Consider the following 12,394-nt stretch of genomic DNA (forward strand, 5'->3'; position numbering starts at 1 on the left):
CGGTAGTCTAAACATAAAATACTGATATCTACACCTATCAGTCTATCACATCTAAATCCACAAGTGCAGTATGGATTGAAGCACATACAGAAAGTGGCTGTCGCTTGTGGACAGTTGAAGAGGCCTTACTTCTCTGCAGGGCTTTTTTCCCAAATAAAAAAATAAAATTCCTGCACATAGAAAGCAAGATATCAGCAAAATCAACAACATTGTAGCCTTGCCTCTCTCCTTGATAATTTGTTTTCCACATGCAGATAATTTTGTAGTGCCAACCAGTAACATAAGGCCTCACCCACAAAACTTGAAGTGATACAGCCCAGACATGAGATGATCAACTCTGAAATAATTTGTTCTGCTTCAAATAACTAATGCGAGGATATTCATTTCACTTTTAATTTTTATACCGCTTTTTTATATTACCATACACAAGGCGGTTTATAACCTGAAGAAACAACAAAATAGACAGCAAAGATCACACACCTAGTAACAATCTGATCCAATACCAAAAAAAGTCATAATAAAAAACATAACTTTAAAATAAACAACCAGTGTCCCCCCGGGTGCAGTTGAACTACAACTCCCATCATCCCTGATTATACTGGCTGGAACTGTTGAGGGTCCAACAAGTTACCTGTCCCTGAACTCACCTTTTGGTACCTGCCCTCAACTCCTTAACTGATTGCATTTGTAAATTTGATAAAAGTCTTCCTCTGGTGTCCTGGAATATCCAAGGCGCCACAGGTGTATGGAAAGAGCCAGGTCCCAAGTTACCCCAGGCCCACCCTTAGATCCTTCCTCCATCATCTACAGAAGGCGGTCCTCTCCATGATGATGCTCACTCACCAAAACAACCTCTGGACTCCTTGAGGCAAAGACGTCATGGGACCAAGACTGTCCTGGCAATGGAGACCGGTCGCCTTTCCTCTGCAGCCGAAGGCCAACAGTGTGGTGGCCCACGTTCTTCAGGAGCTCTGTGACTTCCCCGGACTGCAGGTTGTCGAAGTAGATTGTGGCACTCACGATCTGATCCCCTGAGGGGGGTGGGATTAAGAACATTAAGAAAAAGCCCTGCATCCACACTGGCCAACCAGAGCCTCTGGGAAACCCACACCACAGGGCAGGAGCTGTTGTTTGCTCCCCAGCAGCTCGTATTCAGAGACAGACTGCCCCTAAACTTGGAGGCTCCAGTTAGCTGTCATGGCTAGCAGCAGTTGATAAACCTATTGTCCTCCATGAATTTATCGAAAAGCCAGCCCATTTTAAGAAGACAATTGAACTAGTCCATGATGTGCTGTGTGTAGAGCTGCTTCATTAAAAAAAATAAATATTATTTTTGTCTCTCCTAAACCTAACACATCTGATATTAAGAGTGCCCAGGTGAATGCAAAATGTCCTGAGGGGATAGCTTGCCGACGTGGGCTGAGCAAAGTTCTGCAGCCCTTACCCTTCTGTTTTTAATTTATTTTTTCCCATTTCTATCACACTCTCCAAAAATAGCACATTAGGCCAGTCCTTTGTCACAGGTCCCATCTGCACGGCACTTTTAAAGGAGCATCATAGGAATCCTGGGAACTTCAGTATGTTAAGGGTGCCAAGAGTTGTTGGGAGACCCCATTCCCTTCACAGAGCTACAACTCCCAGAGGTTTCTGGGAAGAGGGGTAAACTGCTAAACCACTCTGGGAACTGTAGCTCTGGGGTGGGGGAATCGGGGTCTCTAAAGACCCTTCAGCACCATTAACAGACTGCAGTCCCCAGGATTCTCTGCAGGAAGCCATGACTGTTTAAAATAGTACTGTAGTGCTTTAAAAGTATGGTGCGGATATGGCGCACGTGACTCTTCAAGATGTCATGGGGGACTCTTTGTGACCATAAAGAGGATGCCATCTGGTGGCTTTAAAAGTTGATGATGAACAGGGAGGAGGAGGTGGCTTCTCTGCCCCCACCCAGACCACCCCCCATAAACCACTTCACTGACCTTCTTTCACAATGCCTGCTTTGGCAGCGGGTGAGTCCTGTTGAACCTGTTTCACGAAAACGCCTTCGTTCGTCTGGTCGATGGTAAGTCCGCGAGAGCCAATGCCTTCCCAGTCGGGGAGCAGAATCTCCCGGGTCTCTTCTTCCTCCTTCTCCATCTTAAGGAAGGAAGTGTGTAAATAGGAACTCAAGAGGCTGTGCGTAAAAAGGAGAACTCCTGCTCAAATTCCCTACCTCAAAAGGTTGAAGTATGCGACAGGCTTAGTCTATTTCAGAAAATGCATTTTGCTCAATTATATTTTCATCCCAATCTTGTTCCAACAATCTCAGGGCAGTTATATAAGGACATAAGATGATCCTGCAGGATCAGGCCAAAGGTGATCCATCAAGCCCACAATCCTGTTCTCACAGTGGCTGACCAGAGGCTTGTGGGAAACCTGTTAGCAGGATTCGAGCGCAAAAGTCCTCTCCCCTCCTGTGGTTTCCAGCAACTGGTATTCAGAAGCATTGGTGCCTCCAAATGTTTAGTTGAGATGCCATTATCCACACAACAGCCTGGTGAAGTTGGTTACGTCAATGGCTGTTTGCCCCAAGATGACCCACCAAGTCGCTGGGCTGAATTGCTGTGTTCCAAATCCTGTGGTCTACCCTGTGCTGCACATAGCTCCCCTCCAGGACTAGGAGATCTGGATAAATATGGCACAGTAGTACCACTGCTTTACTAATAAAGAATAGACTGAATCACCTTTCTAGGACTTTGGTCCAGGCCGGAACCGCCCCAGGAATTCCCTTCTCGTCACTTGCCAATCCTTTGGTAATGTTTCTTCCAACTTCCCAACCTAGAAGAGAAAACAAAACAAAGCCTTGTTGGTGAAAGAGAACTTGCCATGTCCAGGCATCGTGTTTGCATCTGATGAATCCTCGTCGAGCGCAGGGGATGGGGAATCTGAATTCTGTTGGGAGAAGAACTGGGGTCCCTGAAAATATGAGCTATCCCCCCCCCCCCCACCTTTAAGGAAGTTCCCATTTCAGGGATGGGGAACCTGTGACCCTCCTAGACATTGTGAGACCACAATTCCCAGCATCACTGCCATCCCTTGTGGCCGGTGCAAACTGGAGTCACGAGGCATCTGCAAAGCCACAGGTTCCCTCACCCCTGCTCTGTTTGCAAAAGCAGGTTCCAAAGAATGTCAGCAATGCCTTTCGAAGTTTATAGGATGGTGAAAGTAGGTTTGTTGAGAGGAAGAATCAGAACTATTTTCAAAAGCTAACGAGGAATGCTGCTTTCGCGTTCCACTTGGCAAAATTGTTCTCTGTGGTGTACATATTTCTACACCAACTGCCGCCCATCACAAAAAGATGTCCCTTTAATTGCCAAATAAAATATACTAGGAAGGGTATACGGAGAGTATTCGGCGCAGCTGATGTTCCACTTAAGAACTGCCTTGCTCAATCTGGCTGTTTCGGTAATCTATGTCCAGAAAGTGGCCATCTGGGTGCCTGTGGGGAAGGTGTCTAGGAGTCCCCGCCACCTGGCATTCAGAACTACTGCCTCTAAACATGGAGGGTCCATTTATGTATCACTCCCTCTGCCTGCGATGTTCAGGCTTATGTAGGCAAAAAAGCATCACCCCAGCAGGCTCAGGGGAAACCTGCAGAATTCTTTAGGGATGGAAACCCCCAAGCAGGACAAAACCTCAAAACCAACTCAATAAAAGCATGCATAAAATTATCAAGGCGCCTTACAACAGTATATGTGAGTGCAGTGGTACCTCTGGTTACGTACTTAATTCATTCCGGAGGTCAGTTCTTAACCTGAAACTGTTCTTAACCTGAAGCACCACTTTAGCTAATGGGGCCTCCCACTGCCGCTGGAGCACGATTTCTGTTCTCATCCTGAAGCAAAGTTCTTAACCCGAGGTAATATTTCTCGGATAGTGGAGTTTGTAACCTGAAGCGTATGTAACCTGAAGCATATGTAACCCGAGGTACGACTGTACGCTAAAACATAAAGTGCCATAAAAGCAATGCTAAATAATTATTAAGATGATTATATAATCAGCGGAGGGGGGATATTTTTATGTACTCCCTCTGCATCATTCAATGTTACCTCTATATTTTCCCACAAACACTCCAAGTCATTTCCCCCCTGAACTAAAAACCCAGCCCCTTGATCCATTTGCTGCCCGTTACTCATTCCTTTCCAAAATTATAACCAGGACCAAGACATTTCACTGTCTCAAGTAGCTTACAAATGGCGTCACACACCCCGTTTTAGAAATCTTGCTGCAACTCTTAGACACTAATTCCTGCTTTTCATCTATTTCCCTGCCTCCCTTTGTGTTGCCGCCTGAGGCACCTTGATTCACCCTGGGGCATGGCAGGGCTGGTGCTGACTCTAAGAAGAATGTAAGAAGAGCCAATGGCCTGTCTCAATCCAGCATCCTGCCTCTCGCAAGGGCCACCCACCCCGCAAGCAGGACCCGTGCACAAGAGCACTCTTTCCTCCTGCAGTTGCCAGCAGGTGGCATTCAGAAGCACTGGTGGAGGCAGAGCACAGTCGCCATGCTCTGAGATGGGGCGCAAGAACACTGACCTGTTTCAGAGCCAGCAATACCACATCGCTTAAGCACGTGTAAAAGGCTGTATTGGAAAGGGAAGAGAGACAACTGCTCCCTTCCCTTACCCCCTTCCCTTCCTCTTCTCCTCGGGCAGCTCTTCTTCCTTGTGAGCCTGTGCACACTTCTGCCCCAGCTGAGCATGCTACATGCCAGCCGCAGCCCCTCCCACAGCCCGAGCATGCAAGGCATGGTACATATGCCGGCAGGAATGCAAAGCCTGTGTGCTCCCTACCCCTGGGCTCTAAAAGGAGGAACCTTCCAGGGCACAAGCCGCACTGCAACGCAAGGAAGCAGTGGGAAACATCGAAACCTGTAGAAGCCAAGGAGTTAATAGGCAAGCAGGTATAGCGCAGCAGCAGAGAACATGGCTTGCCTGCAGAAGGTCCCGGGTTCAATCCTTCCTCAAAAGGACTAGGTGGCAGATGGTGGAAACATTCTCCTCTGCCCAAGACCCTGGAGATACTTGGCTCAACAGTAGATCAAAGTGGGGCTTCCACATTCAGGAACAGTCTAGCTCTGAGTGCCAGAAGCTCCCAGATCAGATGAAGTGTTTGCTGAGGTTTTTTTGTAGCCCTGATTTCTGCACGCTGTCAAAATCCTAAAATGTATTGTGCTTTTAGCCTTCATTTGTTGCAATTTGCTTACTCTAGTACAATCTCTTTTCTTAATGGTTCATTAATATATGCTGCTGCCTTATAGAACGAGCCTGTAGGGTTTCAGGCAGGGAAAGGTCTTGCCCATCACCAGCTACCTGAAATCCTTTTGGTGGGGGTGCTGACACTGGGGCCTTCTGCATGCTGAGCTCTCATGCTGCAAACTCTCCCTTGAAGCATAGGAGGCTGCCTTATTCCAAGTCTGTCTCTTTGTCCATCTGGCCCAGCTCTGACTGGCAGCCACTCTGAAAGAGAGATCTCAGGCAGAGACGAGTCCTTCGCACCACCAGGGATTTGAAGTTGGGACTTTGTCCATGAAAAGCATGAGCTACAGTCCCTCCTTGCGCAGGTAGACTTCCCCTTGGTGGAATTGGACCTTCATTTAAAAGATGCAATACCATTTATCAGCGGAGTGGAAAGGACTTGTTATGAAGGAGAAGGAGAAGAAAGGACAGAGCACAACTGGACATGTTGCATAAGTGTTTTTAAAGGGTGCAGCCAGGGGGCAGCCATGCCTTCACGATCGATGCTTTGCAATGCTCTGGCTCCCATACCCAATCCCAGCTCAAACGCCCCACCTTCCACGCGGAGACCGTGCCAACTTTCTGCGAAGCAACAAGAGGGGAAAGTTTTCCACTTCCAAACAGCTACAGACATGCATGCTCAGGTCATGCATGAAACCTGATCAGCCCAGACAGGAGGAGGGGAGTCTGCAGAAGAGGCTCCCACTGACATCAGCTCCTGGCCCCAACTGGAGAGTCTTCACAAGCCAGCATTTGAACTGGGAACAGGACACCAGCACTCACCCACCCCTCACAAGACGGCAAACGACATATCCAGGCTTGTTTCCTTAATCTCTGTGGTCTTGTGGACTCCACCAGCCCCCAGTTACAGAGAGGAAAACAAGGGTGATCTTAATGAGCTCATTGCACACTTCTCACAACAACCATCACTGGCCGAGTGTGCCCACACATAGGCTGATGAAAGCTGCTGGAACAAGTGTGGTGTATTGGGAGACCAGGGTTCAAATCCCCACCCCACCCTCCATCCATGAAGATCACAGGGTTGTTATGGAGATAAATTGGGGAGGGACAGAAACATCTATGCCCCCATGAGCTCCTTGGAGGAAAAGCTAGGATATGAATGCAATCAGTCAATAACTAAAAGAGGGAATCTGTTTGCAATGTCTGGAAATGTCTCTGAAGCCAGAAGGTTAGAAGAACTCAACAGACTCCCAGTAGACACTGTCTATGCTCTGCCCTTAATGTTTCCCCCCACAGCCACCAGCCTATGTTTGGTCTTTATTGTACACCATCCCTTCCTCCCACAAAACATAGGGAATTCTGTGAAAGCACAGACACTGCAATCAAGTTGTGGGAATGGGCTGTCCGTGGTTGGTCAAACACCAAGCTTGCTTGGTTTCCTAAGTACAGAGGGCTCTTTCCTCTTTGCCTTTTATGGGTTGGGTTCCTCCATAAGACAAAGTAAAAAAAAAAAAAATCCATATCCCATTACAGGATTATTATTTTTAAGGCAATCAACCGGGGGGCGGGGTATCAAATTATGGACAATGGGTCATGGTAACCTGCATTACAATTTAGGCCATCCCAGAATCAATGCTATTTCATAGCCGTTTAGGTCTTCTTTGCCATGCTTTCGCAACACCACTGATAGATAAGATAGGATGTCTTTATGTATTTATCCATTCGATGCAGTGATGATCTCCAGCAGTCAATGTTGCCCTCCAGATTTTTGGGACTGCAGCTCCCCATAGTCCCAGCCAGCATGGCCCAAAAAATCTGAAGGGCATCAGGTTATTGAAGGCTGAGCTTCAGCGAGTGCAACCTCTGAAGTCAGGCAAGATGGAGGAGGAAATGCCGCAGGATTCCAGACTACAGAAGCCAGCCAGAGGTGGGGCGGAGCTGCTACTTAAGATATTTCACCTCCATCTCTAAAGGCATTAGGGGATGGTCATGTCTTCAGGAATGCACTCCGCTGGTGCGCCTTTCAGATCCGGAAATTCCCAAATAATTACGATGACCCCAGAAGTGCTGTTTTTCTAGAAAACGTTCCAGCTGCAGACCAAGGAAAGCAGGCTTGCCAAAAATCCCCACCCCACATGTCAGGGATGGAAATATCATCCCACAAGCACACTTCTGCCTTTGGTTTTTCAAGCCCTAAACAGTTTTGGGAGCAGGTTATCCAAAGGACAGCCTGCACACGTGGTATGACCCTGCCCAAAGTCTAAGACCGTCTTTGGAGGCTCCAAAGATAAGAGAGGTCAGGCTGACTGGGCCCTGTCAGTGACAGCCTCATATTTCTGGAATACGCTTCCTCATGAGGTTCATAGCGCACCTTCACTGGAGAGTTTTAAAAGAGCTCTTGAGACAGATTTCCCTCTGCTTTTTTAACCATGTTTTGCTGCTTGTTTTTAAAAGGACATGAGGCAGATTTTAAACTGTTGGCAGTATATGTTTCTAAGACTGCCTGTGCACTTTCCCTGAAAGGCAGGGCAGAGATTACCGTATTTTTCACTCTATAAGACGCACCAGACCACAAGACGCACCTAGTTTTTGGAGGAGGAAAACAAGAAAAAAAATATTCTGAATCTCAGAAGCCAGAACAGCAAGAGGGATCGCTGCGCAGCAAAAGTAGCAATCCCTCTTGCTGTTCTGGCTTCTGGGATAGCTGCGCAGCCTGCATTCGCTCCATAAGACGCACACACATTTCCCCTTACTTTTTAGGAGAGAAAAAGTGAGTCTTATAGAGCAAAAAATACGGTATTTAACAAATGCTTTCCCCCAGTGTCAGGATCAGTAATCTTGCAATTTAACCCTGTCCACAATGAAGTGAGCACACTTCTAGAGGCGCTCACCTGCTCATATTAACACATGTTTGCATGCACTCTTGCCACAGTGTAAATCCCTTCCATTTCAGTGAGGTCGTCTTCTCAGTAAACCAGTGAGTGGGCTGTTAGCCTCGGTTCCTCAGCTACATCTGGGCATCCGATTCTCTGTATCAATAGTGGTTCCACAACATCTTGTTCCTTCTTTTATTTATATCTGCGTTCGTTAACTTATGAAATGAGTTCTCTGGGTGCCATCTTAGACCTCGACAATTTTTAGGTGGGATTATTTAAAACAATCCCACCTAACAGATAGGTGAAGCGCCGATGCTTTTATCAAAGATCCCAGACTCTTTCGAGGTGCCTGGATGAGTTTCAAGTGCTGTTTACTCTTAGCTTGGGGGACGGGGGGGGGGGGAACTGTTGAAGCTTTGTTCAGCTGTTTTGGCTGCTCTGGTGCAGATATCACAATAATATAGAGGGAATATACCATGCTTCTAAGCATGCTTCCCTCACAGGGGAAACAGCTGTTGTAGCAGCTGTCCTTGGGGCTTCCTAGGGTGAGGAGCCAGATGCACACTAAACGGTACCTTCTTTGCAAAAGCATGAACCTAAAATCCCAGGGAGAGAACACACTGGTTGTTCGGTTTTCCCATCACCTGCAATGAATTCTCGCCTCTCAGAACCAGCTATCTTACACACACACACACACACACACACACACACACACACACACAGCAAACCACAAAAGGTAATGTTGGCAGTCGAGAAAGCGTTTGTATTCCCCTACTGCCAGTTCCTTGTAGTTCCCGCTTGCAAACACAATTAATTTAAGAGGCTTGTTTAGACAAGAAAAGCTCACTGGTTTTAATAGAAAGTGTTTCCTTTTTGAAATGTATCTCTTGCTCGCTCACCTCTCGCTTCTCCCCAGATTTAACCGATTCATCATTTCCAGCTAATTCCCACCCTGGAAAATAGCAGCTGGCTAATCTATCCCCAAGATGACCCCAGGGCAAAGGTTGCAGAAATATTTCGCAATCAGCCATTCCTGCATTTCTGTGACTCAGCTAAGGCTATCTGTGCTCACCTTTTGTGGCAGTGACGCCACTGGGCTACCGAGATGGCACAGAATGTTCACTGACATTCCAACTGCTTAGAGAACATAGGTGTTGGAATGCCTGCAATTCTGCTTTTGTGGGGGATAGGAGAACTGGCAATCTGGCTGGGAGCAAAGGATCACATTAGCCCTAGGGGCAGAGATAGCTTTGTGAGGTAGGCAGTCAGGAAGATGTTCCCTACAGAAGGGTTAGTGAACCCAGAGGCTGTGTTGAATCCAGGGGTGGTTGAGTTTTTTGAAATTGAGCAGGCTAGCAAATTCTTTGGTTGAAAATTCCCAATTTATTTAAAATATATTGAAATTTACATTTCATAAAAAGGGAACTGCTAGGTCTGGCTTACTGCTGCCAGACGTGGTTGGCTAGATACCTCTGCTGGATTGGGTATGAAGGCAACAGAGCTCTCTATTTATAGGTCTCCCAACATCTAGTATTCAGAAGCAGACTTCCTCTGAATAGTGAAGTGCCATTTAAATCTCATGGTTTGTAACTAGCATCTCCTCCATGAATCACAACCTCTCTGAGGCAGACACTGCTTCTATCTGCATGCTTTCCAACATATCTCCACAATCATGAGGTCTAGAAACTTCCTTTGCAATGAAAGCAGATTCTCAGGGAATTTACTCCATGCATACCAGGCAATGCACGAGGCACATCCAAAAGGACCACCTACAGGGAAGTTTGCAAAGTGACACGTGGCGTCAGTAAGCATTTAGATATTTCTGGCAATACTAGGGTGCTTTTTAACTATTATTTTTAATTATGTTGTTGCAAATTAGGAAGGGTAAATGGAAAAAAATGAAGCCTTTCACCTTTGGGTGCAGGAAAAACTTTTTAAGCACATTTAACTGGGGGGGGGGAGCAAACTTCCTTTTCTGGGAGGGGCAGAACTTGAAACAGTGCAACTTCCCTATTATGGAGTAAAATTTATCTCAACTTTTATTATGCATGTGCAACCCCGCTGGGACGCTGGAATCTGCCTAACACTCGTTTAGTACCAGCGAGCTTGGGATCCTGTTTCCCTGTGTGGGAATCTCAGCTCTCCCTACATTCCTGAAAAGCCTCTGTCCCAGACTCTTTCTGCTTCCTTCTTAAAAAAAAAAAAAAGTGTGTGTGCATCTAAGATTTATTGCGGCACAAACTTTCATGGGCAAGAAGCTACAATAAACCGAGCCCAGCTTTTTCCAATATGAAGTGCAAAGCTATCCATCTATGGCTCTGATGATCGTGGCTTTAATCTACAGAGGCTTCTGTCGCAATAAAATCTGCTGGACTTTAAAGGTGTGGCAGGACTCTTTGTTGCTTTTCAGGAAAGAGAGAGAAAGAGAATGAAGAAGACGCCAGAGGGAGGGGAAGAGGAAACAACAGTAACGAGAGATGGATGTGGAGCAGAGGAGCAGCAAGCTGTCTTTTTTCACTGAATCAGCCCATTGGACTATCTAGGCTCAGTACACCAATTGGAAGCAGTGGCTCTCCAGAGTTTCAGGCAAAAGTCTCTCCAAGCCTATCTGGAGATGCCAGGGACTGAACCCGGGACCTTCTGCATGCAAGGCAGATGTGAGCTCTAGCCCTTTCCCAAATGCGGGCAGATGCTGCAACCTTCTGCTCTGCTACTCAGCGGTGGGGCCTCCAAAAACACAAGCTGTAATTTAGCTTTTCTCTGCTATTTTGCACTGCCTTCTATGGCACAAGACACCAGAAATCCCCTGGTAAGGGCACCCTCTGGCACAGACCTTCTGACAACTTTCCCTGCCCCATCCTCACATTACAGCTGCCAAGATCTTTTCCCGTTAGTCCTTCACAGCATCAGACACAGAATCCTTCTCAGGGACAGGAAACAACTCAGCGGAGAGGATCTGCTTTGGATGCAGAAGGAGCACATTTCAAGGCCCTACCCAGAAACCCTGGAGACCTGCAGCCACCAGAGAAGAAAATGCTGAGCTGGAGAGCTTTATACGCTCCTACCAAATGCAGGCAAGCAGGTACGTCTGCTTTTCCACAGGCAAGGACTTTGCTGCACAGCTGAGAAAGTGGTTTCGCCCCACCACTTTTCACCCAGTGGCACACATCGTCCTGCAACTGACCGACAACCCTGTTTTGGGGGGGGCGTAGATGCAGGACCCCCTGAGCCAAGATTGTTCAGTTACTGATCTCTTGGGGAAAGCGGAGACAAAAGGACCACACCCAGCTTTGTTCCTCTGGACATAAGCCTGCAGGCTGGGTGTGATTGCCTCACAGAGATGACTCACAGCACACTCATGCACACAAACAGGCTGGATCAGAGCAAAGGGAGAGGCTTCGGCAACCTTTGTGGAGTCTTGCAGCCAAGTCAGCCAGCCCAGACATTTTAGCGGCGCGCAGGCCTGGAGTTAAGAGAACCAACGACTGAAAATAGAACTCGTTTTTTAAAAGCTTCTACATGCATATTCCAGGGACGCAGGTGGCGCTGTGGGTTAAACCACAGAGCCTAGGACTTGCCGATCGGAAGGTCGGCGGTTCGAATCCCCGCAACGGGGTGAGCTCCCGTTGCCTGGTCCCAGCTCCTCCCAACCTAGCAGTTTGAAAGCACGTCAAAGTGCAAGTAGATAAATAGGTACTGCTCCGTTGGGAAGGTAAATGGTGTTTCCGTGCGCTGCTCTGGTTCACCAGAAGCGGCTTAGTCATGCTGGCCACATGACCCGGAAGCTGTACGCCGGCTCCCTCAGCCAATAAAGCGAGATGAGCGCTGCAACCCCAGAGTCGGGCATGACTGGACCTAATGGTCAGGGGTCCCCTTTACCTTACATGCATATTCCACTTTGTGAAGTGCAAGGAGTACCAAGCCCTCTGCGTTATCCTCACAAAAATCTGCACCAAGTTAGCTTTCTGGCTGAATGAAGATTCAGACCTGGGTCTCTCCAAGTCCTGGTCCAGCATTCTGAACCACTACAACTCGCTGCCTTTTGACCCACACGGTAAAAGAAGCCCTTTCTGGATTTCCGATAGCACAACTTGCACCCCAAAAAGATCTGTTTTGGAAGGCTGCACAAGGATTAGCCACACAGCGAGAGGAGCACCTCGAACCTCGTTGCTGCATAAGTCACTCTTTCTGGGTGTGCCTCCTGACTGGACTCGTCCAGAGATGCAACAGGGCACCCTCCTTTAAGAGCAGGTAATTTATATTGGTGTAGGAGCAAAATTACCTG

The 12,394-nt window shown here is 47.5% G+C and overlaps 1 protein-coding gene across 1 annotated transcript in view; it reads right to left on the minus strand.

Moving 5' to 3' along the window:
* Positions 1 to 12,394, minus strand: part of AHNAK (AHNAK nucleoprotein) — a 54,047-nt gene that overhangs the window by 17,082 nt on the left and 24,571 nt on the right. The window contains exons 2-4 of the mRNA XM_028709677.2: positions 2,721 to 2,814; positions 1,977 to 2,133; positions 844 to 1,031 (exon numbers count right to left, since the gene is read on the minus strand). Of these exons, the coding sequence (XP_028565510.2) occupies positions 844 to 1,031; positions 1,977 to 2,133 (345 nt within the window). The 5' untranslated portion in view covers positions 2,721 to 2,814. The remainder of the gene's footprint in view (positions 1 to 843; positions 1,032 to 1,976; positions 2,134 to 2,720; positions 2,815 to 12,394) is intronic.

This window comes from Podarcis muralis, chromosome 16 (genome assembly GCF_964188315.1).
Source record: "Podarcis muralis chromosome 16, rPodMur119.hap1.1, whole genome shotgun sequence".
Classification (NCBI taxonomy): domain Eukaryota; kingdom Metazoa; phylum Chordata; class Lepidosauria; order Squamata; family Lacertidae; genus Podarcis; species Podarcis muralis.